Source organism: Aedes albopictus, chromosome 2 (assembly GCF_035046485.1).
Source record: "Aedes albopictus strain Foshan chromosome 2, AalbF5, whole genome shotgun sequence".
Classification (NCBI taxonomy): Eukaryota; Metazoa; Arthropoda; class Insecta; order Diptera; family Culicidae; genus Aedes; species Aedes albopictus.
In genome coordinates this window covers 284,051,907-284,077,194 of record NC_085137.1, presented here as the reverse complement: position 1 = coordinate 284,077,194, position 25,288 = coordinate 284,051,907, and the positions used below count along the sequence as shown (strand labels likewise).

Sequence of the window (25,288 nt, the reverse complement as noted above, 5' to 3'; positions counted from 1 at the left end):
GCCTGAATAAATCCTAAGCAATCTCCAGAAGAATACTTAGAGAAGTTTATGGAGAAACGCCTAGAGGAATTTCCAGAAGAATCTCTTGAAAATTTTCCAGAGGATTATTCAATTTAGAATTTACATAAAGGAATTTATAGTTTTACATAAAGGAACCTCTGAAGAAATTCACACAATAATTTCTAAAAGAGTTCCCGGAAAATTTCCAAACTTCTACAACAAAACTTCTTTGAAAAAATCTCAGAATCTCTGTAAAAATCTCTTAAAGCTGTATCTTTTGCAGAAATGTTGGAGGATTCCCTAACCCATGAAAAAAAAATCTTAGAAGAATTGAAGCGATGAGAAACTGTGAGAAGAATTGCTGGAAAATTCCACAAGAAAATTCTTAGAAAATTCTTTCAGAAATGTTTGAAGGAATAAATGAAGCAATCCTTGAAGGGATTTCCTTTAAAATTCCTGAATCCCTGGAGGAATTTCCGAAGGAATTAAGAATAACATGTGGACTAGTTCAAACATAAATCTTATGATAAATTTCACGAAAAACTCATAAAGACCCAAGGAAAATTCCTGGAAGAATTTTTGGAAAAATCTCAGAATTCTCCGAAATTTTCAAAGAATTTCATAGACAGGTATGTATTCTACAGGGATACCTGGAGGATTCTTTAGAGAATGTCCTGCTTAAATCATTTATGGATTTTTTTTTCTTTCTATAGAAATTCCGGAAAAAAATTAAAAAAAGAACCGAAAGAATCCCTGAAGGGATTTCTGGTGTTATCATTGGATTGATTGCTTGATTGATTTGTCTTTATTAAAGAGACTTTCAGTCCATGGCTGGTTTGTCTCTCGTCATCACTGGAGATAATCGTGGATAAAATTCGGAAGAAGTACATGGGACCAAACCAAATTCTCAGAGAAATTCTTGCTGAACTCTTAAAAAAAATCCTGCAAGAATGCCCTGTTTAGTACTTAACCACTCTTCTTTCGTTGGTTGTTCGTGGGACACTTTTTCTAGCTGGTTTTGCACTTCTTTCGCACTCTGATTTCAATCGATGTAGACAATCACTTCCCCAGACACTGCACCAGCGGGCGGGTAATCTAAACCGTCGCGTTTTGTACTTTTCGGACACCACAAAACCGAACAAGACCGGGAGCAACTATTTGGGTATGCATACGCGGCGGGGTAACGATTTCAACTGATTTTATTTACCTTACTTATGCTACTATTTACAAGTGTTGTGCGTTCGGTGTGCACAGTGGGTCAAAATTAATTGCTATTGGTCAAAAGTATTTACTTATTCTAGGTTGGAAATTTCATTTTTATCTAATTCAGAGGGGGTATTTAACATTCCGGCCGCCAATGAAATTTCTGCACTTCATCAATCACTGGCGGTGGAACTCCTACGGCTCGCGATGCATGTTGAATAGATGAATGCAACAGAATTGAATGTGGTTCAGCTGGCACAGGCCGATCTCCAGTGTCGTGGTCCTTGATATGCGGGTACGGATGACGAGCTGGAAAAAACGGAACATCTGTGGCCAGATTGTTGGAACGATAACGAGAAATGGTACTTAACTTCGGTTAAGTCCAGTCCATGGGGCGAACCCGCATGGAAGGCTTAACGTCTTTACAGATGCTTCTCGTTCTACTCGATTCCCCCGAGCGTGGGCCAGAATCTCATCTGGCGACTCATTTCCCCGAGTAGGGGCCGGGAACTCGTCCGGCGGCTCTGTTCCCTGAGCAAGGGCCGGGATCTCGTCCGGCGGCTCTGTTCCCTGAGCGAGGGCCAACGTCTGGCGACTGCGGGGCATCAATGACGACGGTGGCAGGATCAACTTCGACCGGAAGAAGGCAGAGTTTCGAGATGGCACGCTGGGTCGTACCGGTGCTGGTTCGCACTGTGGCGACCCGAACTCGTCCGTCGGAGCCGGGATGGACGCTGATCACACGTCCGAGAGGCCATTTGAGCGGCGGAATCTTTTCCTCTTTGAGAACGACGATGGAGCCGACGGCGAGGTTGTCGAGCGCTTCAGTCCAGCGGTACCGGATTTGCAGGGTGGCTAGATACTCCTTGTGCCACCGAGACCAAAAGTGTCCAGCGAGTTGCTGTACTCTTTGATAGCGAGAGAGACGGTTTTCTGGGACGTCCTGAAGGTCGGGATCGGGCATCGCATTCAGCGGTCTACCGATCAGGAAGTGCCCTGGTGTGAGGGCGCGTTCCTCGGAAGGATCGTCCGGTAGTGGGGTGATAGGGCGTGAATTCAGCATTGCCTCAACCTGCACAAGAGCGGTTTGGAGTTCCGATTCCGTGAGGTGAGCATTGCCGAGGATCTTTCGCAGCAGGGTCTTGACGGATTTCACGCAAGCTTCCCAGATGCCACCGAAGGATGGCGATCGTGGCGGAATAAAATGGAATTGGATTCCATCTTCTCCACACTCGCGTGCTACGGACTCTTTGTGTTGTTGGGACAGGAACAACTTGCGGAGCTCCTTCAATTCCCTTGTAGCCCCAACGAAGTTGGTGGCGTTGTCACAGTAGATGTGCGCTGGCCTGCCTCTCCGGCTGGTAAAGCGCCGGAGGCTCGCGATGAAGGCTTCGGTGGTAAGGTCGGACACAATATCAAGGTGAGCCGCTTTAGTAGCCAGGCAGACGTACACGACAATGTACATTTTTGCTAGTTGAGATTTGCGGCTTCTGGTGAATGGGCGCACGTAGAGCGGGCCGGCAAGATCGATGCCGACGTTTTCGAAGGGGTACGCCTGAGTGACTCGCATTGGGGGAAGTTGACCCATCAGCTGCTCCAGTGGCTTTGGTCGAGCGCGGGCGCATGTTATGCACCGGTGGACGATCTTCCGAACCAGGTTCCGGCCGCCAAGAGGCCAGTACTTCTGGCGGAGGGACGATAGCAGTAACCCAGGACCAGCGTGGAGTGTCTTCTGGTGCTCTCTCGTCACGATGAGGTCGGTCAACCGATGCTTGGCTGGCAAAAGGATAGGACACTTCTCGTCGTTTGGAATCGAAGCGTTTTGTAACCGGCCACCGAGGCGGATCACACCGTCCACCAACTGTGGGTTCAGAAACCGAAGTTTGGATTTTCGGTCCACTTTCCCAGTGGAAGACAGTTGACGGAGTTCCTTCTCGAAGTGCTCATGCTGAGCCCGACGGATCAAGGCGAGCAGGGTTTGGTCGATTTCGGCTACGGTCAAAGGGCCGACAACACGTTCCCGCTGATTCTTGTGGCGGAGGCAGTTCTCACAGAACCGACGAATGATGGCGCAGATTCGAAGCAGTGAACGGAGACTTGAGTAGCGGAGAACCAGATCGTACAGTGGGCCATCTTCGACGGCGGGAAGGGCGACAATCTTACGGGCTTCGAGGTTAGTGGATTTCGACGCTGCATACTTGGCTGGCCACGGAATGTCCAGTGCACCAAGCCAGGCTGGTCCGTGCCACCAAAGGGAGTGTAGTGAGAGCTCGTCGAGGGTCATACCGCGAGAGATGAGGTCGACTGGATTGTCCTTTGACGGAACGTGATTCCAGACCGCGTGTGTGGTGAGTTCTTGTATTTCAGCCACGCGATTTGCCACAAACGTCTTCCACGATGACGGTGTTGCGGCAAGCCAATCCAGCACTATGGTGGAGTCTGTCCACAGGTAGACCGTAGCGGAAATCTCGACGGAATCCATGGCATGGACTAGGAGTTTGGCGAGCAGGTGAGCCGCGCAGAGCTCTAGACGCGGAATTGACTTCGTGTCGACTGGTGCCACCTTCGACTTCGACATGAGCAGCCGAACAATGCAGGATCCAGCAGAAGAGATGGAACGGAAAAACAAGCAAGCACCGTAGGCGCTCTCCGAAGCGTCACTGAAGCCATGGACTTCCAGGCGTGCGTAACCTGGGCTGAGGACGTGTCGGGGAATCCGCAGATGCACAAGACCGGCGAATTTCTGTTGAATATCCTGCCACTCACTGGCGACTGCCGGAGGAACTGGTGTATCCCAGTCAAGGTGGAGCTTCCACAAGCTTTGGAGGAGGATTTTTGCCTTCGAGATGGTCGGACCAATAAGTCCAAGCGGGTCGAACAGACTGCTGATTTGCGACAGCATCTCCCGCTTCGTGAGTGTTGAATATTCCTTCCACTTTGGCTGCTTGAAGGACAGAAGATCGGTAGCAGGCTCCCAGCGTAATCCGAGCGTGGTGACGGAGGCTTCATGGTCCAAATCGAGCAGCGTTTCAGTCTCCCGGAGCTCCGGCGGAATGGCGTTGAGCACAGTCTGGTTGTTGGACGACCATTGCCGAAGCGGAAGGCCTGCAGAAGCCAGCATCGCGATGAGCTGCTTGCAAGTAGCGGCGAGAGATGAAGTGTCGTTGGAGCCAGTTAGCAGGTTGTCCACGTAGAAGTCGTGGCGGAGTACACGAGCTGCCAGAGGGAATCGCTGTTCTTCGTCGTCGGCAAGCTTCTGCAACACCCTGATCGCTAGGAACGGGGCACAGCTGGTGCCGTAGGTGACGGTGAGTAGCTGGTAAATCTTCAGCGGAAGATCCGGATGATCGCGCCACACTATTCGAGTCAGCGGTTGATCCTGTTCCGATACTAGCACCTGACGATACATTTTTTCGATGTCCGCCGACACGACGAATTCGGAGATTCGGAAGCGAATCACGATTGTGACTAGGGTGTCTTGGACGGGGCCAGCGAGAAGAACATCGTTGAGAGACAGACCGGATTTCGACCGGCAAGACGCATCGAAGACGGTTCTGAGCTTGGTAGTGGTGCTGTCCATCTTAATGACTGCGTGATGGGGAAGATAGTAGCGAGGTTTACTGTCTCGCTCGTTGGGATCAATTTCCCTCATGTGTCCGAGAGCTTGGTATTCATGGACGAATTTTTGGTACATGGCATGCTTCTCTGGATCTCTGGCCAGCGATCGTTCCAAGGAGTAGAACCGCCGCGTAGCGTTGTACCAATTATCGTCTAACTGGGGAAGCAACTCTTCTCTCTTTGGGAGCTTGACGACGTAGCGACCATCTGCATTTCGGACGGTGTGTTCGACGAAGTGTTGCTCGCAGTATCGCTCAGACGGAGACCAGCCTTTTGACTGCTGCACCTCTTCAAGCTGCCAAAAGCGGTTGACCAGCTCGTCGATTGTACAGGGATTGCTGAACTGGCAGTTACGAGGATCTTCATGGTCGTGGTTTTCCAGCATGCACTCTCCAGAGACAACCCATCCAAATTCGGTATTCTGGAGCAGCGGAAGATCGTTGCCGAGAGAGACTCGACCATAGCGGAGGACACGGAAGAAGTGGGCGGCACCCAGAATCATGTCGATGTTACTGGTGACCGCGAAAGTCGGATCGGCGAGGTTGACGTGCTCCGGTATCGACCATTGACGGGTGTCGACGGAGAACTGTGGAAGCTTCACGGTGATCGACGGAAGAATCAGCATCGAACATTTCACGGAGAAAGATGAAATCCGGGAAGAGACGCTCACGCATACTTCGTGCTCTACGCGCGTGGTGGTGTTGCCAATTCCGCTGATTGTCATCGGTTGTGGCAGACGAGTCCGTGGTAGTTGGAGCTTCTCACAGAGTCCGGCAGACACGAAGTTTCGTTGGGATGCACAGTCCAGCAAGCACCGTGCGGAAATGATGCGACCTCTACTGCTACGGATGTTCACGAGCGCAGTTGGAAGAAAAACGGTTCCAGGGATCACGGCTTGGGATTGCGAGACCAAAGCGCACTGGGGATTCCCGGAAATGTCGTGAACACGGAGAGAGGGAACGATCGACGTACTAGGAGTACACGGTTGCTGGGCTTGAACTTGTGAAACGGACTTCGAGTGCGCTAGATTCGACGGAACGGGAAGCATTTCCTCGACAGCGACGCAGCAGGTAGATTCTTCAGACTGGGTGCTGGATGTGGACTTCGTATCACTGCTGTCCGTGTGAAGCAGCGTATGATGTTTTCGGGAGCAGACGCGGCAGCGGGAGCCCGAACAGGATCGGGCAAAATGGGAGGAGGAGCGCAAACAGTTTAAGCAGATGTTGTTTTCTTTTACCAGGTCGGTCCGTTGCGCGATATCCAGCTTCTGGAACTCCGGGCAGTGGTACAGGTAGTGTCCCTGTCCACACTTCTCGCACGGCTTCTCCGACTTGCTGGTACTGGAGCTCGAAGGTGTCGAACTGGATGCGCTCTTCTGCGGCGCTACGACGGGGAATGCTGCTGAGTTAGGTGGAAGCTTGGGCTTGTTGCGAGGAGAAGGAGCGAATGTGGCCGGGGAAACAGCGTGCAGGACTCGAGCATAGTTCTGGAGGAAGTTGACCATCTGGACGTACGATGGCATGGAAGTTGAATCATCAGCAACTGCGCTGGATGTCGACGCGGTTCCTCCCAGAACGGCTGCGATGTTGTCAGCGTCGAGTTTGGCGCAGTGGTTCTCCCATTCTCGGAGCGTACATGAATCGAGGCGGACTGTCAGCAGGTAAACAAGTAAGGAACTCCACTTGTCAGCTGGTTCACCCAAACTCTTCAACACGGAGATTTGCTGTTCGAAGCGATCGACCAGCGCCAGAAGATCTTCTGCCGATTCATTACGCATCGCTGGAGTATCGAAGAGCGTCCGAATGTGACACTTGATGAGCTGCCGCTTGTTTTCGAATCGCAGCGTGAGTGCTCTCCAAGCGTCCTTGTAGCCCTGCTCGCTGACCTTGATAGGGTCGAGAATACGTGCCGCTTCACCGTGAACCAGACCTTTCAAGTAGTGCAGCTTCTCAACGGGACCGATATCACTCCGAGAACCGATAGCAGACTGGAAGGAATCGCGAAAGACGCACCAGTCCTCCAAACGACCGCTAAACTTAGGGAGAATCAGCTCCGGAAGCCGAACGTTCATTGGCTTCGTAGGTGGGGAGTGACTGGAGGAAGAGGAACTGGCGGCCCTCGCAATCTGCTTCAGGTAGAATGCACGCAGAACATAATATCGGGAATCAAATTTTTGACGCTCACCTTTTAAGTCGATGGGATTCTCCTCCGTGGATAAGGCCTCCATCTTGACGGCTACCTTATGGAACTCGTCGTAGAACCGCTCAAGCTTCTCCGCCCAAGCTTCTACCTGCTCCTTTCTGGCCTCCTCCTTGTCGAAATTCTTCACATAAAACTCCAACAAAGCCACGGAATCCAGTACATTTTGCTTCTTCTGCAGCCACTCATCGAAGGTCTTCGCTTCTTCCGCCATTTTGTTCACCGGTAGCGCCAAATGAATCACACACACGTAATTTTCCACCGCCAAGAATCAGCCCCCCGCTTAGTCACTCAATCCGAACTTCAATTTTTCACCTTGATTTTCACCGACTTTCGTCCAAGTATTTTTGCCACACGACCCTCTGTGTACTTTGCACCACACCAGAACGATTTCGGTCGTGGGTCGGCCGGTTGGATGATTGATGACGATCGTCCACTCGTTCACACAACGGCAACAAAGTGTTACGTAAAAATGGGAGATTCTTGGGGGGAATGCACTCTCTTCGTGATTTTGTCACTGCAATGGTGGTTCAAGGCGTCTAGATGCTACCGGGAATCGCAATTTCGCGCACTTAAACAGGGGTAAGTGTATACCCGTCGCACTATTTTTTGCCGGTTCGTTAGGCAATTTGAACTGAACTTGTCACTTTATGGCCTCTTGTAGGCGCTTGTATGGACACTTTTCTTCACCGGCGGTCCAGAAATCCGGCTCGAAGGACCAAATTATGTTTAGTACTTAACCACTCTTCTTTCGTTGGTTGTTCGTGGGACACTTTTTCTAGCTGGTTTTGCACTTCTTTCGCACTCTGATTTCAATCGATGTAGACAATCACTTCCCCAGACACTGCACCAGCGGGCGGGTAATCTAAACCGTCGCGTTTTGTACTTTTCGGACACCACAAAACCGAACAAGACCGGGAGCAACTATTTGGGTATGCATACGCGGCGGGGTAACGATTTCAACTGATTTTATTTACCTTACTTATGCTACTATTTACAAGTGTTGTGCGTTCGGTGTGCACAGTGGGTCAAAATTAATTGCTATTGGTCAAAAGTATTTACTTATTCTAGGTTGGAAATTTCATTTTTATCTAATTCAGAGGGGGTATTTAACATGCCCCTTTCATGATAAACACAGAAAAACATCGTAAAAAGACAATTCATGAAGAGGTTTTCGCGAAAAAATTCTTGATGAGGAGCAATATTGGTGTAATTTCCTTGGGAACGTACCAGTTTGGCGCTGAAGTTTGGAAACCTGATGTCAACATGACAGAACTGTGCAGTACGCTCATGCATTGCTGCCCTGTTTAAGGGTAGTTTTTCCTATTGTCTTACATGTCATTATCCCTACACCAGTCCATGATAATTTTAACTTTTTCCTCAAGATAACATGACTCAGGAGCTGGTACTCTGAAGCCTTTCAATAAGGACCCAGAGTAATAAAAACGACCATCTTAAAAATAACATAATGCTACAGCTTATTTTTATTTTTTAAATTTAATTTATTTATTTAAATTTTGTGTATGTTCTCTAACCAAACTATCAGTTGTATCGAAAAACTACTGATCCAGAACGAAACATACACTCCCGTTCAAAAGTTTGGGGTCACCCCCTCAAAAACATGTCATTTTTTTAGGCCCAGCTTTCAACTGCTTTTTACAGAACTTAGCTAAAAAATCTAGAAAAAAAGTTATTAAGTAAATTAATCCTTGATGTCATCGACCAAAAGTTTGGGGTCACCCCTCAAAATGCTGTATCGGCCAAAAGTTTGGGGTCACTATCGTAAAACATGGAAAAGTGTTTTGTTGATATCTTTGTCATCTTTCATTCAATTTTAATTCTTCTTGGCTTATTTGAAACAAAATGAATGATACTTACTGCATAGACATTGAACCACACATATTTGTTGAAATTTACATACTAAAATTTAACGTAAAGTTGCCTCATTTTTTGAAGCGTGGTAAAATGTGCTAACCTTACATAACATTTTTATATACAAAAATCGATAAATACGTTAAGTTGAAGACATCAAACGTAAATTTAGTTAATTATCTTTGAAATGAGCCAAAAATAATTAAAATTGAACTATAGGTGACGAAGACATCACCAAATCACTTTTCCATGTTTTACTATAGTGACCCCAAACTTTTGGCCGATACATCATATTGAGGGGTGACCCCAAACTTTTGGTCGATGACATCAAGGATTAATTTACTTAATAACTTTTTTTCTAGATTTTTTAGCTAAGTTCTGTAAAAAGCAATTGAAAGCTAATAGAAAATGGGTCATATTACCGCTCTCATCTTAAAATTTGGTCGACCCAACTTCCAGCGACACTGCCGTAAGTTTATATTCATTTTTTAGAAAATTTGGCAACTTTGGGTTAAGTTTACATACAAAAATTTTTGAAAAAGTTTCTTTTAAATCATGTTCAAAGTTTCTTTGACTTATTATCTTTTGAATGAAACCTAGGGTTTTGAAATCGGACGCAAATTGGCGGAGATATGGGCCTAAAAAAATGACATGTTTTTGAGGGGGTGACCCCAAACTTTTGAACGGGAGTGTACTTCAAAAATATTATGCGATGTTAAAACTACAGAAGAGTAATGTTCACTTTTTCAAATTAAATTTTAATTCCATTTCTGTTTTGGCGTTTTATCAGACACAACATAGATCGTCTGTGGCAACATGCCTAAAAACAGTTGAGAATCCACATAGTAGTGATACTATCCTCAACTTAGTTAGCCAAAATGAAGACAAATACAACTTGCTAAACCACGTTTACTCTGCTATGTTACAATTAATTACATATCTCTACATACATTTTATAGCTTCACATTGATGCGACGAAAAATGATGATTCTTGCAGTCCAGTTAAAATTTCCAAGCCCCAAAATAAAATCCATTTATCGAATGAAGCACAACCTTTCAGATCGGCTATTGTACCACAGCCAGACAAAAAAAAAACAAAACAAGGTGAATAAATCCAATCTGATGCTTGCCGCCGTTCGATTCGAGCTTTTGCCCATCCGCTGCATCCCGGCTTATCACGCCAAATTGTTTTTATGCGTCTATTTATTTTGCACTAATTGCCGGTGCAGTCAAACCGGCAAATATCACCCCGAATTGGAATCACTTTACGGTTTTTCATTTGTTCAGTCGATTGGACATAGGATTGTACTATATGCAGTATATCACTATTCACTTTTTTCATCCCGCATCTGGGTCAACTTCCCAGTCCTGGCTGTGGACGATTTCAATTTCAAGCCAATTGCTGAAGAATGTAGAGAGTGCATTCAATACTACAAAAGCTGTGATAACTGGAAGCACGAGGGTAGATTAAAAATGGGATGAAATAAATTTGCTTCAGCACAAGCGGAGTACAAAGCATCAATCGACTTATTGATATAGGTAAAGACCGAAACAACATGAGAAAATATCCATCAATAGCTGGGATTTTGAGCACCTCACTTTTATACGTGATCCATTTAATCATTTGGATTGGTAAAAATTGGCTCCAAACCAGATAAAAACCAATCAGGTTGCACTACCTTATGGCTTTGAAATAATAAAAACAATTTTCCGGTTGAGTATTATCGCAAACAGGATACATTTGTGCGTAATAATGGATTTATGATGCTGCAAATCGAACGTCTGATCCAATATCTGAGTGCATATTGATTAATTAAGTGAAAATTGTGTGGCTAACCATGTTTGAATTATTATTGGTATCCCATATAAGCCATGCCCGATCTGAACTGGACATTTATCGAGTGGAAAGCCACTTTTGTCGACTGACCTACCGGATGACAAAAACAGCGAGCCTCCACCACTATCTGTCCGGTCGGAGAGGACTAATAGCCGATGAGCTTCTGAAATGCAAATTGGGCTGTGAATTATGATAATCTTGCATGACAGTCATCCAACAACGGTAACCAACGTCATATATTTCAATGCTTAGACCACGCAAGCTCTGCAACTAGATCCGCCGTCTATGAATATTTATCTGAGTATGCAAGCATCTAGGATTTCAAACTCGTGATTCATGCACGATGATTCAATTACGCACTTGATGAACCAATCACAGCTAAGATAGTGATGCAACTCTATGAATTACCAAAGTGCGACAACACGATGACATTAATTTCAACTACGAGAGCGTTCACATAATTTATGTTAATCAAGTCATAAAATAATTGATTTAATGTTTCAACTTTGTCCAACATAATGTTGTACAGTGTACGTGGCATTGCGTGGTACGTTGACAGCTAAAAATTGAGAGAAACGACAAAGCTATGATGATTATTTTTGGCTAACTTGCAACAAGCCTTTCCTTCCCCTCCTAAACGCGCGAGTATTTTTCAAGATGGGCTGAGGGTGGTGGTTTGGTAACTCGATCGATCCGGGATTTTTTCGTTATGAAAATATTATTGACCTGTTTGGGCATAGAGTACTTTCGTGCCTAAATATACGCAAGCAGAATGAAAAATTGGCAACGAAAGCTCGAAACGACGACATAAAGAAGAATAAGTAATGTGAAAAAACATTAAAAAACGTTTCACAGAATTAGGAAACAAAAATTTTGCACATATGTAAAGTTTCTCAATAAAACCCCAGTTCGAAGCCGTTTTGGAAATTGACAAAAGTTTTGAAAAATCCTCAAAAGCCCATTCCTGCGCTGAAAGAGGATAATAAAATATTATTAACAAATTTTGAAAAAACCACAAAAACTCGCCAAACAGATTGGAAGTGCGCAAAATTTCAGTATAGGTCTCACTAGTCCAATAGAACATAAGGTTGCCCGCGAGTTCGAAAACATTCTCAATCATGAGCACATTTTCAACAATGCATTGGGCACTGATTTGGACGAAATGAGATCTATTATAAAGAAGTTTAACCTTCCGTTAATCGCGCTGTTGTACTTTGTACAACACATGAGAATTATCGACTATTACTTTGAAACCATCTTTTCTATCGATGTCTACCCCAAATGTATTCTACAGGAATCTTATTTGGAATATTATAAGACCTTTTTTGAAAACAGTATAACTCCTTATAATGCGGAAAATTGAAAATCGCAATATGAAGAACGTACTATATTTAAGATAAGATAGACTGTTGAATGTGAATTAGTGTATTTCAAAATCTAAAAGATCTAGAAATATGGTGTCTTCGGCAAAGTTACTTGGGATATCAAGGGCCTTCGCGAGGTGATCTGAGAAATTCAGATTTCAACCGATAGGAGGCGCTAGTGAGCATGTAATTTTTATATCCCATATAACTCTGGATCCTGATTACTTAGAAAGATGGTGTCTTCTGCAAAGTTGTTTAGTAGATCAAACACTAACTAATGAAGACAAGTATGATGTGGAATTCCACATCCAGGTGGCGCAAGTGAGTACTTAAATATTATAACTCATATATCTCGAGCCTGATTACTTAGAAAGATGATGTCTTCAGCAAAGTTGTTTAGTAGATCGAGCACTAACTGATGGAGAGCCGTATGATTTGAAACTCCACATCTAGGTGGCGCTAGTGGGTAATCAAATTTTAAAACTCATATGTCTCAGGACCCTGATTACTTAGAAAGATGGTATCTTCTGAAAAGTTGTTTAGTAGATCAAACACTAACTGATGAAGAAAAATATGACGTGCAATTTCACATCCAGATGGCACTAGTGAGCATTCCCATTTTATACCTCATATATCTCAAGATCCTGATTAGGGTCTGAGACCATTTGGACATGATCACCTTTTTGGGCACTTGCTGCTATAACTCAGTCAATTTCAAACCGATTGACTTGAATTTTTGAACATGGCTAGATACTGTGCGTATCTGATCGTGTCTCAAAAATCAAGTCAATCGGTTAAAAACTTACTGAGTTATAGCAGCAAGTTCCCAAAATAGGTGCTCCTGCCCAAATAGTCCCAGACCCTCCTTACCCTACGTCTCCACTAGATAGAAATGTCTTGCCATTTTGCTGCCAGAAATAGAAAACTTAACAGAAATGATCAACACCGCTGCTTTCCATGCAAACAACGAGAGAACATTTCTGTCATGACACATCTGTCCAGCAAAATGGCAAATCATTTTTGTGTAGTGGAGACGTCGGGTTAGAAAGATGATGTCTTCGACATTGTTGTTTAACGGATAAAGGATGGATGTACTTATCCCGTGACGTTGACAACCTTAAGATAGAGTATATTGAAATACGACGGTCAGCTATTGAATATTTTACTAAGCGCTTCAACTTCATGTAAAATTAATCAATCAAGTGCAAATTTAAACAAATGATAATCAACTAGTTGTGTAATTTTAAAATTTTGAAAACTTTCGAAAATATAAAAATTTACAGCTCGTTGATTTTTTTCTAGATGAATAATAACACATTCATGCTTTTGCAAATTTACAACTAGCGTCTTCTGGTGGCAGAAGCACGAATCAAATGGTCAATCGACTGAAAGCCCTTGATCTACCAACCAACCTTGCCAAAGATATCAACGTCCCAGGTAATCAGACTCGGAGATATATAAGATATAAAATTTGCATACTCATTGGCATCACTTACCACTTAAATGCACTTAACCTATTTGACAACTTTGCCGAAACCACCATCTCTCTTCTAGTAACCAGGATCCTGAGAACTATTGCATATTCATTTTTTATGTTCACTAGCGTTATCTAGTGGTGAAATTACGATTAAAACGGACAACTATCTGTAAGTTTTCGATCTTTTAGAAGGTCGGCACGAGAGGTAACTTTTCCTCCATTTGGTCTTTGATCTACCAAACAACTTTGCCGAAGACACCGTCTTTCTGAGTAAAGTGGAGCTAGTAATAAGGGTAATAAGGGTCCAGAGATACATAATATATAATATTTACGTGCTCACTAGCGCCGCCAAGTGATGAAATTTCAAATTAAACTGCGAATCATCCGTAAGTACTTGACCTACCAAACAACTTTGTCGAAGACATCATCTTTCTAAGTTATCAGGTTCCCGAGATACATAGGATATAAAGTTTATTTGCTCACTAGCACCGCCTAGTGGTGGAATTTCCAATTAGACAGTCAATAATATGTAAGCCGTTTACCTACCAAACAACTTTGCCGAAGACACCATCTTTCTAAGACATCAGGATCCTGAGATATAATATATAACATGAAATTGCTCACTAGCGCCGCCTAGTGGTGAAAATTCAAATTAAACTGCGAATCATCTGTAAATCCTTGACCTACCAAACAACTTTGTCAAAGACACCATCTTTCTAAGTAATCAGGATTCCGAGATACATAGGACATAAAGTTTATTTGCTCACTAGCGCCGCCTAGTGGTGGAATTTCCAATTAAACGGCCAATAATCTGTAAGCCGTTGACTTACCAAACAGCTTTGCCGAAGACACCATCTTTCTAAGACATCCGGATCCTGAGATATAAGATATAACATGATATTGCTCACTAGCGCCGCCTAGTGGACATATTACGAATCAACTTTGTCAGCATCAAGTAGCCCATGAAATTTACAACAACTTTGCCAAAGACAGTCCTCCTTTAAACAATCAGAATCCTTAGATATTTCAGAATGTATGGGTGTTGTACAAAGTACAACGCGCGACTGCTCGCGTTACAAAAATTGGCGCGAGTACTGAAAGGTTAAGAATATGAAAGCTCCGGGTGATGACGGAATTTTCTATATTCTCATCAAAAAACTTTCAGAAAGTTGCTTATCATTTTTGGTTAATATATTTAACAAATGTTTTCTGTTAGCATATTTTCCTGAAAAATAAATAAAATGCTAAAGTTGTTCCAATTTTAAAGCCTGACAAAAATCCTGCCGAAGCTTCCAGTAATCGTCCAATTAGTTTACTATCATCTATCAATAAACTTTTTGAAAAGGTTATTTTAAATAAAATGATGATTGATATTGATGAAAATTCCATTTTTGCTAATGAGCAGTTCAGATTCCGCCAAGGACATTCGACTACTCGTCAACTTTTACGAGTAACGAATTTCATTCGTTGCAACTAATCTGAAGGTTACCTCACTGGCGTAGCACTCCTTGACATAGAAAAAGCATTCGATAGTGTTTGGTACGAAGGCTTGACCGTAAAATTGAAAAAAAAATGATTTACCATTATATATTATTAAAATTATTCAAAACTATTTATCAGATCGAACGCTCCAGGTGAACTATCAAAATTCCGAGTCAGATAGATTACCTGGAAGAGCTGGTGTTCCACAAGGCAGCATATTGGGACCAATATTATACAATATTTTTAACCTCAGACTTACCTGATTTGCCACAGGGATGTCAAAAAACGTTATTTGCAGATGACACAGGTATCTCAGCCAAGGGGCGGAGTTTGCGTGTCATTTATAGTAGATTGCAAAAAAGTTTAGATATTTTTTTCTTCTTATTTGCAAAAATGGAAGATTTCTCCAAATACTCCAAAACTCAACTTATAATATTTCCATATAAGCCAAGAGCTCTTTATTTGAAACCCTCAAGTAGACATAATGTCACTATGAGGGGAACTCCAATAAATTGATCGGACGAAGTTAAGTATCTAGGACTCTTACTAGATAAAAACTTAACTTTTAAACTGTTGAGATAAACCAGCCTAGGGCTGAAAATCTCAAAAATAAAGACAAAAAAAAATTTTTAAAACCACATAGAAAGTATTCAAACTAACTGTAATAAATGCATTAGGGGTACTCACTAAACAGATTAAAACGCTGCGTAAGCCATGATTTTCTGCTTTGAAATGTTTCATGATTTTGCTAAAGAAATAATCAAAGATTGGCTTGGTGATCGCGATGTTTAATCAGTTTAATCAGTTTACGCTGTTAAGTAAATCCCCCTATTAAGTATTTATATCCACTTATTAATAGGAAATCAAAACTTTGTCGCAAAAACAAATTTTTGATTTATAAACAAATTTTCAGACTGGCCATATTGTACGCTGTCCCAATATGGTCGAGCTATTGCAATACCAGAAAAAAGCAACTACAGAAAATTCGAAATAAAATTTTGAAAATGATTCTGAAGTACTAATGAGTTGCATAAAATTTCTAATATTGAAACATTGGAACAGATGTCAGCAATAGAAGACTGCAACGATTTTTGACGATAATTTACAATGATTTTAGAATCAGGGGTATATGTACCATACCTTGGCCTAATATACAAACCGCTTTGACAATTTTGAGCATAACTCGTGAATTAGTAGCACTAGAAATGATATGCTGACCCTATCACGCACTCTAGACAAAATGCATGTTTCAACACTTGGAAGTAAACTAACGTATAAATATTCAAGAATTTGCTTAATTACGTTGAAAAAAATCAATGCGATGGTATGCAATGCTGGTCTATGGTACAAACATTGGCCTATTAGTGGATACAACGTTGGCCTATTGCTTACCAATCGCTAGAACCACTTATTCTCTCATTTTTTCAATATTTCTGCTGAAGTATTATAATTGTTTGTTTACAAATCTTAATTTCAAATTTCATTTTCGGAGTCAAATTTTCTCAAAACTATAAATAAATCATTAAAAATACTTAATTTAGTAACGAAAACAACGCAACCCAATTATTGTGTTATATTTTTACAGTCACCGCACACAAAATCTGTCTTTCTGTTCGTTCTTTCTGGTTCATATCTGAGACGAGACTCGCGAAGACGGTCTTCTTTTTCTCCACTTTGTTATTTTTTTCTTCTTCCTATCTGTGTTGACATTATGTTTTGGGCTGGTGGTTCAAACATGTACGTGACCGCATCACCTCACATGCAGTGTGACTGAATCCCATTCACGCACAAAATCATGTTGAGGTGAAATTTTGCATCGCCAACAATCTCCAAGCAAAGTAATCATTAGAATATTTTGTTTTCAATTTATTTTTGACAGTACAGGAGAAGGAAATGCTGCTCGGAGTGAATTTTGGCTTCAGAATTTATCTCGGATAGCAATACTTTACTCGTTTTAGGTAACGTAATCAAACGGGCCACAACTGACAGCTCAGTTGGGCTGCACTTGACGTTGATTTTTTTTCCTCTTCGCGAGTCTCGTCTCAGGTTCATATGCAAGCAATGTAACATATGAACAACAATAACAGTTGTTGACGTCACTTTATCGATGTTTTTGATGTCATTTTACTAATGAGCCAAGATTTGGGTACATAGTGAAAAAATGTCCTTAATAAAAATCACACAGTTTTTATTTATATTACAAGTGCGACAAGCGTTAGTTCATCCTGTCACTTTAGTCAGCCTGTCAGTAACCGCATTAACTCCAGTATTATTAGGCCAGCGACGTGAAACTATTGGTACTAATACTACGCGTCACGAGTATTCGTTGATGATGAGTTTTGTTTTTTATTTTTGCAATCTTGTTAAGTACGCTAACGCGAGAAAATAGTTATTCGAAAACTTAAAATGGCGATATTTATTAACATCCTTTTAGTATCATCCGTCTAGTAAAGTTACAGCGCGTACACAGACAAACAGACGTAACACCTTGAACGATTTTCATGGAAATCCGTCGCCCAGTTCACACTACCATCACCTGGTGGAAAAGTTGCACGAATCACCGTGTTGTGCCATATCGCCAACAGAAGGCGCTAGTGTGAAACGTCAAACGCATAGAAAAACGATGCGCGCGCTTCTGGTTGTGAAAGCCCTAACTATGAAAATTTAAAATGATCGTTAAAAGCGTGGTCGATGGAAATTTCGCAAGTGTTACGTCTGTTTGTCTGTGGCGCGTATTTCGGTGTGTAAGCATTGGCAGTGACACTGAACGGGAGTTCGCGGTAGAAGATCGGAACAGAGCGAGCAAAGCTCCGTGCGCGTTCGATTGTCTGTGTGTTTGCCTTCCTTTTGCGACCCGGAATCGACGATGGCGGCTTTTCAAAATCAAAAATTTGTTTAATTTGTACCACTTGCCGGCGTTAAGCTTGGCCCAACGAAATCATCCCTACTAACAGGCATTTCTATCTACACTCGGTTCAAGCATTTCTCGATTAAGTTATGTTGTTCCTTGCTGTGCATGCATCGCTCCGGTATGAAGTGACTATCGCAGCCTTATCGATCGCGTTCGCTATTGTATCGCGCGAAATCGAAAACAATAGATGCGCGTTTAGTGTTTAGTAATGTGTTGTTCCATGTTGTGTATGCAAAAGGTTTGGTTTATTGATGTGTTCTTTGTTGCATTCAGTTCATTCCTGCGTGGCCTGCGTGGAATGGGCGAAAAGTTTCTGCCCCCTGATGGGGTGGAGACACGCGACAGGTTTTTTTTTCATCAGATACGTTTTCGTATTTATAGAAAAGTGATCGATTGTGCGCGAAAGTTAGTGTTTACTGATCCATTTGATCCATTGTCAAATCACATCACCAACCACTGATGACTCCCAGACTGACAATGTACCCTTCCCTACTAACAAAAAATCCTTCCTGAGACAAACGTGGAGATGCAGCGATTCGCGGTGTTTTTAACAACATTTGTCTCACTAACACTCCCTCCCATCCTCGATGACCGTAAGGACGTGGCCGGCGCCGTTATTGACCTTACTAAATTTGAGAGCTCTCTAACTGTGCACATTGAGAATAGTAAGCTAATACCAAGCCCTATTCATTGGTTCCTTGTGCAATTTGATTGCTCTGGTCAATCACGGAGTAGCAACTACGAATTGTGCGGTCATCTATGCTCATTGCTCATGCTCATGCTCATAGTGAAAAAAATGTCCTTAATATTCGGCCCACATTTAATTTGTAAAACAGTTATTATTCGTTGACAGACAACAAATATACAAGATCAAAATAGCGTCTTTGACCGTTGCATCAAATGTTTAGTTATCGAAAAGTCAATTGGAAATGTCCCAGAATCATGCCATTTATGATCATGTTTATAGACTACCTACTAAGCCGAAGAATCATGGCGTCTACAAAAACTAAACAAAGCTACATGTTCATTCCATATTAATGCTCTAAAGTGCTAAAATTGAAACGGAATGTTACAGTTGTTTGTCGCATAGCTTTTACGATCTCCAGTTATGCGTGTTTGTTTGAGTTTTTGGTTTTCGTTAAGGCCGGACGGGACGGTGGTTGAATCGACCGCCATTGCTCTGTTGTTAGTAAGATGCAAATCTCAACTTCTACTTCATATTATTGACTAGAAATTTGATCGTTCATTTGCTCACTCGTGGTGCATAATCGATTAAAGTTTCAGCTACGCCAGTGCAGTGGAAATTGATACTTGCTTCTTCAAAATCGCGAGGCAAATTGTTAGAAAGAGAGGGAAGATAGGAAAAATTACACGTCGTCCCGTGCGGCCTTAAGATAGGCCGGACGAGTGGACTAAGCTAACGAAGCATCCCAATACCCTAATTAGTTTAAGTTGGGTTAGAATTAGGATAAGTTAAAAAAAATGTATTTTTGACACGCAGGTGCAAAATAAAGATCATTAAAAAAAGTTATGTGCAAAAATTCAGTATTTATTGAGGCGCCAAACTGCGCGTAATAGAAAAATATGCGGAAAATTTAAAGCATAACATGTGAAAAGGGCCTAAAGGCTTTTCGTAAACAAACATGTTTCGGTCACTGAAGGGCTCATCTTGATCCACCCACGCACATCAACACGCTTATCAGAAAGAGTAATCTTCGGGCTATCTGTTAAGTGTGTTGTTGTCCGTGGGCAGATCAAGATGAGTCCCACAGCGACCGAAACATGTTAAACATGTTTGTTTACACAAACTTTGTTTACAAAAAGCCTTTAGGCCCTTTTCACATGTTACGCTAGAAGTATTTTTGATCCAATACAATAACTTGATTGATTCACACTTATCACTATGATACTTTTCATCTCTACGGTGGGCTCTATTCAAATAACACTAGTTTACAGCATTTTTGAACTCGGTAAGCTGATGATCATTTTTGGTGTAGAATCATGCTCTGAGTTTGAAAACGCGAAGGAAAAAAATTACAGTAGAGCGGAAATTTTTTCGACTTTCCATACAAGGTTGATGATTTGAAATCGATTTTTGTTCTATTTTTAAGCAAAGTCGCTCACTTCAAACATCTCATTCTCCGTAATCAATGCTCCGATTGAGCTGAAATTTTTAATGTAACTCGCCTACATATGATATGTCAAATAAACGTCGAGAAAGATTTTTTCAGTTGGTTTTTTCTTATTGAAAAAAATACATTTCTTCAAAAAATTTTGGGAATTTTGCTAAAATTTAAGAAGATCGTCCCTAAAACTCGCCAATATCTTTAATTTCATCAATCTGACGCAAATCCTGTATTCAGATGATCGAATGGTATTGTATTCAGCTTTTAGTTTATGGAAAAAGATTTAAAATTGGTTGAACAAAACGCAATATATTTGAATTTTAGTAAATTACATATTTTGAAAAGTTACAAAACTCGATATTGAGCTAAAACTCAAAAACCCTTCTACTTTAAATTTTTTGAAGGTCGGTTTCGAAATCAGCACTAAATCGTGCTTCAAAAATTTTGGTCGTTGACAGAAGTTCACGACTTTCGTTTTATTTTGTAAACTTGTGTAAGTGATAAACAAATTGTTGCCCAATTTATCAGGTGTTTAATACTATCAAACGACGATACCTACTGGTGTGTATGTATTGATAAAACTAATTAACCGACACATAATCGAATAGGAAAACCTATCAAAACGTTTTAATATTCTTCTTGGGAGCATATCGTTATGCTTTCTCATCATGCCCGACATCCTACATGGCATATGATGCGTAAAGGGTGGCTATCCGTATAGTTGTGGTATCCCAACAATTGCGACAGCTGTTCCGAATATAATTAAAATCTACTTTATACAAAAAAATAAAACTGCACTATAAATATATTTATTTACAACGGATTTAAATGAAGGTGATACAAGATAATTATTTAGAAATATCTAATGATTCACAGAATATAAAATCAATCCTAGTGAAACCTTTACTTAGTATGGCACTACTCAGTATGATTTTACACTACACTAGCGTGGTATGACTGACGTAGCTCCACTGAAAAAGTAAAAGAGTATGTAGCATCTTCTTCCTTCTATGGTGGCACCATCATCAGCTTCCGTACCCTAGCCTGTGGATCTTCCCCTACAGCCAGTCCCAGTATAACCATGACATTTCCATGGCAGTTTTCTGATAAAGATGTTCAAACTGCCGATAACGATGAGCAGCGCTGTTGAGTTGTTATCAAATAATTGGCATAATTAAAAGCGGTGCTTCCCAGATCCACACATTACGTGTATGATAGCGGCAGCCTTAGAGGAACGTCAGCCAGAACCAGTTGGCACTCATACGGTCACGTACGGTATCGTGGGGTATCCAAACAAATTTCGCTCATAAAATGGGCATTGTTATGCTCACGAGGCATTTCTCGTCGTTATTCGTCGTACCGTAGGGTGGAGAGCGGTTGGTCGGTCAGTCTGGTAGATTTGATAAACTAAGCAAAAAAAATCAATAATGAACCCCCATTCAGTTCCATTCGATGTCTTTTTATATATATTTTGTGTTTACAATCCATTTTTACACATCATTTACCATTTTTTTCGTGGCCCATAGTGTAGTGGTCACACATTCACCTCATAAGTGTTAGGTCATGAGTTCGATCCCAGCCCCGGCACTTGCAATTTTTCGTCAGTTGCTCTTCCCTCTGAGAGCGCCTGACACCTGACCTTCTTCTGAGCATATGCTCTAACGGACCCGGAAACTTGGATATCGGCTAACGGCAACTCATAATGGACCCCCAATCGGACTGGAAAAGGAGCAAGAGCCACACACCAACATCCTCGTGTTCATCATTCTACCATGGACAGCGTAGAAAAGTGACAGAAGTGCAAAGGCAACCAGTGCGATATAGTAGAATTAGAATAGAATACATTTAGGTGCTCATGCAGCGCCCTAGTGGACAAAAGAATGTAAACTACTGTAGGGGAAAAGCGGGTAACACCGTGAGGGTGGGTAAGCCCGTCACCCCAATGATTCTACCAGAAAATAGTTATTTAGTAGCATTTTGGCCACACATCTTATTTGTTTTTACCATTTTTACTTTTTTGAGACACATGATAACAACATTGACCTGTCAAACGCGAAGAAAATAAACAAAACAAACGCACACGTTGTAGCACCAACGGTGGAAGTAATTTTTCGTCGGTAGAATTTGACCTCTGAATTACAAAACATGCATAGAAATTTATTTTAATCAATCATGTATTCTCATCTGTACTATTCTTTAGTGCCAAGATTCATCGAAAGGTCAGTTTCAATAATTTTTCAGAAATTACGGTGCAATTTAAGAAAAGTTGGCTCTTCGGGTAAGCCCGTCACTCATCGGCGAGGATTCTTTTTTTTTTAGTTGTTATTTACACTCATTGCACAATTATGGGTCACACACAATTATTAGTCACTTTCCTCTTAAATATACAGGGTGTTAGGTTCCTGAGTGCAAACTTTTAAGAGGGTGATAGAGGACCATAAATGGAGAAAAAAATTGTTCTACGCATATGGTCAAATCTCAACCGTTACGTAGTTATTGAACTTCCCATGTTTATGACTCTTATTGCCTTAACTGGAAATAACTTGAAAATGGTCAAACTTATTGAAGTTTTTTTACACTTATTCGAAAGATTATTGAATTTTCTAACAAATGGCATCTTTGAATCGATTGGTTTGGTTAAATAACTATGTTTTTTAGAGCAAAATAGCTAAAAATGGTGTATTTTTATTGGGTTTTGTCAACTATCTTTGAATCATGCGTAATAAATTAAAATTCTTTCTTTGGCAAAGTTGTGGCCCCTGTTACACTCTACAATTCGTTCTTTGACACCAAACTTCTATCTCTTATCGTTTTGTTGCAATTTTGATTTTAACATCGCATTTCAGATGATAAATTTGCAACTGTCATGGAAAGCACTTTTTTGCGCATTGTGCCGCACATAAAATATAAAATAAAAACGATGAAAGTGTTATTTTTGTATGAAAAACGATTCATATTATGTAATGATTGTTCCTTGAGTGACCCATAATTGTGCAACGAGTGTATGTGTATTTTAACTTAGATGCTAATTCTACACTCGGCGAGGATTCTTTCAGGAACTCTTTTTGGGATTTCTTCGGGTATTCCTCCAGTGATTCTTCGAGAATTCACCTGAGGGCTGGCAAAATAGAATCATTATTATTTTTATGTAACTCAGTTAGTCGAGGCGCAATCACGTTTAACGCTTTACGGAGCCGAACGCTATATCAAGCTAAAAATTACGTTATTTCGAGGTATGACCGTGTGTGTGATGGGTTTGATTTCCAGTCTGTCCAGGATCTTTACGTAAAGGAAATTTTCTTAACTTTCTTGGGCATATACTAGAGAATATCTTCGTGCCTGCCACACGATATACACAGGCAAAATGGTCATTGGCAGAGGCAGCTCTCAGTTAATAACTGTGGAAGTGTTCGTAGAACAAGCTTAACAATAGAACAAGCGTAATGAAAAGAAGAAATAGAAGAAGAGAACGATTGAGGTTTTTGGTAGTATGTACTTTTTACAACGGTGCGAATGGTTAAACCATAGGCTGTTCTTTCCAGTTATACTGATGTACATGGAGAACAACGGCATGATCGCTTAAGTAGATTTTTCCGTATTTGCCAGCATGTCGCACATACTTTAAAATTAACGATCATATAAAAAACGACTGATTAGAATAATTGGTAAACCATCACAACTCATCAAAAATATGTTGGAAACATTTTCAAATTAAAATCTTCAAAAGTATCTTGAAAAAAAAGGTATGACGGACTTACCCCATAGGGGTGACGGTCTTACCCGCACTGCATTAACAACATCAATATTTAATATGTTTGTGATATGTACATTATTCGGTACAATAAACATATTTTCAAAATTTTAATGCACAAATCTTATAAAATACTAATGAATCAAACATTCTGCGTAGTTAAAATATTAAATTAACTCTTACATTAATTTTAAATAATCCCAATGCTTAAGGTGACGGGGTTACCCCTTCCTCCCCTAAACTGTAAGTTTTTTTTTTTCAATTTTGTTTTCATAAAATTATGAGATGAAAAAAAATTGAAAATAAAAAATAACAATAAAAATAACATGGTGTCCATCCATTACACATCCATTCTGTTTGAAAAAAAACGAACAATTTCAAAAAATATGTTTGCAAATCGGTCATATAGTTTTCAAGATATCGAGATGACCGTAATAGCACTTTTCGAAACATAATTTCGCGATGTAGGGCGACCCTGGTTGGATGGTTATATTGTATGACTATAACGTCATGAACCTGGAATCGAATCCTACTCCCGACAAACTCGCAGAATGTAAGTTCTTCCTACGGAAAGGAAGACAAGCCGTGTTAGAATTAAAAATCTTGAAATCCACTAAGAATTTGCCTAAGAAATTCTTAGTGGAATTCAAAGGAACAGTACTTAACGCAATTTTCTTTTTATTTACAGATATTCCCCTAACAAGCCCAGGTTAATCATCATTAAAAATCTTGTTATTGAGAATTACAATAAGAAAACAATTTCGGGATATTCGCGTTTAAAGTTTAGTACTACTTAAGTCTTATCACTACGGAGTCTGCGCGCTACAATAAGCTATCATTTTAGAGATCCAATATTTATGAAATTTGGAAAAAGTGTTGTCTAGCTAGTTTACTTTCAGAATATGTAATTAAATCTGTCAGTTTCAGCGTTACGTTACAAATGTACACTAGTGATCCTCAAACTTGTTATTGAGTGGAATAGTTGAAAAACGAACTATTCCATCCCCTTTCACGGTACTCCTCTAGGGCATGAAAACGCGTGATGATGCTTTGTGCTTAGAGTGAATGTGTTGACAAGAGACTACCTATGGGATCCCCGCCAGCTCCAGTCTAACTCTCGGTGGCTTTTGGCCGTCACTGGCGCTTTGACCTGATGCACGTTTGATGTACATAGGTACATAGATAAAACGTTATCACTAAAGGTTAGCTTTTAATTATGTTGACCTAGCAAATTCAACGTTGCTGATAATGGTGCAAGAACTGCCAATACGTTCCAATTGGAACAGTGTGCAGCCTACAGGAGCCTTTCGAATGCGTGTCTTTATTTATCTCTGATGGTGGTGGCGATAATGTCGATGATGATGGTGATAGTTTGATTTGGTGGATGACACCGAACACAGTTTCATAATGTTGCTGCCGCAAAATGTTAAGCGCTGCTCTCATTCGAT

General features: G+C 41.2%; 2 protein-coding genes across 2 annotated transcripts in view; one reads left to right on the top strand and one right to left on the bottom strand.

The window, feature by feature from the left end:
- The window catches only part of LOC115266603 (uncharacterized), a 41,463-nt gene that overhangs the window by 3,744 nt on the left and 12,431 nt on the right, over positions 1 to 25,288 (top strand). The window lies entirely within an intron of this gene.
- Positions 1,182 to 8,132, bottom strand: LOC115263672 (uncharacterized). The gene is made up of 2 exons (XM_062851973.1): positions 7,615 to 8,132; positions 1,182 to 7,537 (listed from the first exon to the last, which is right to left on the bottom strand). The coding sequence occupies exon 2, from the start codon at positions 7,232 to 7,234 to the stop codon at positions 1,688 to 1,690; it is 5,547 nt and encodes a 1,848-aa protein (XP_062707957.1). The 5' UTR covers positions 7,235 to 7,537; positions 7,615 to 8,132; the 3' UTR covers positions 1,182 to 1,687.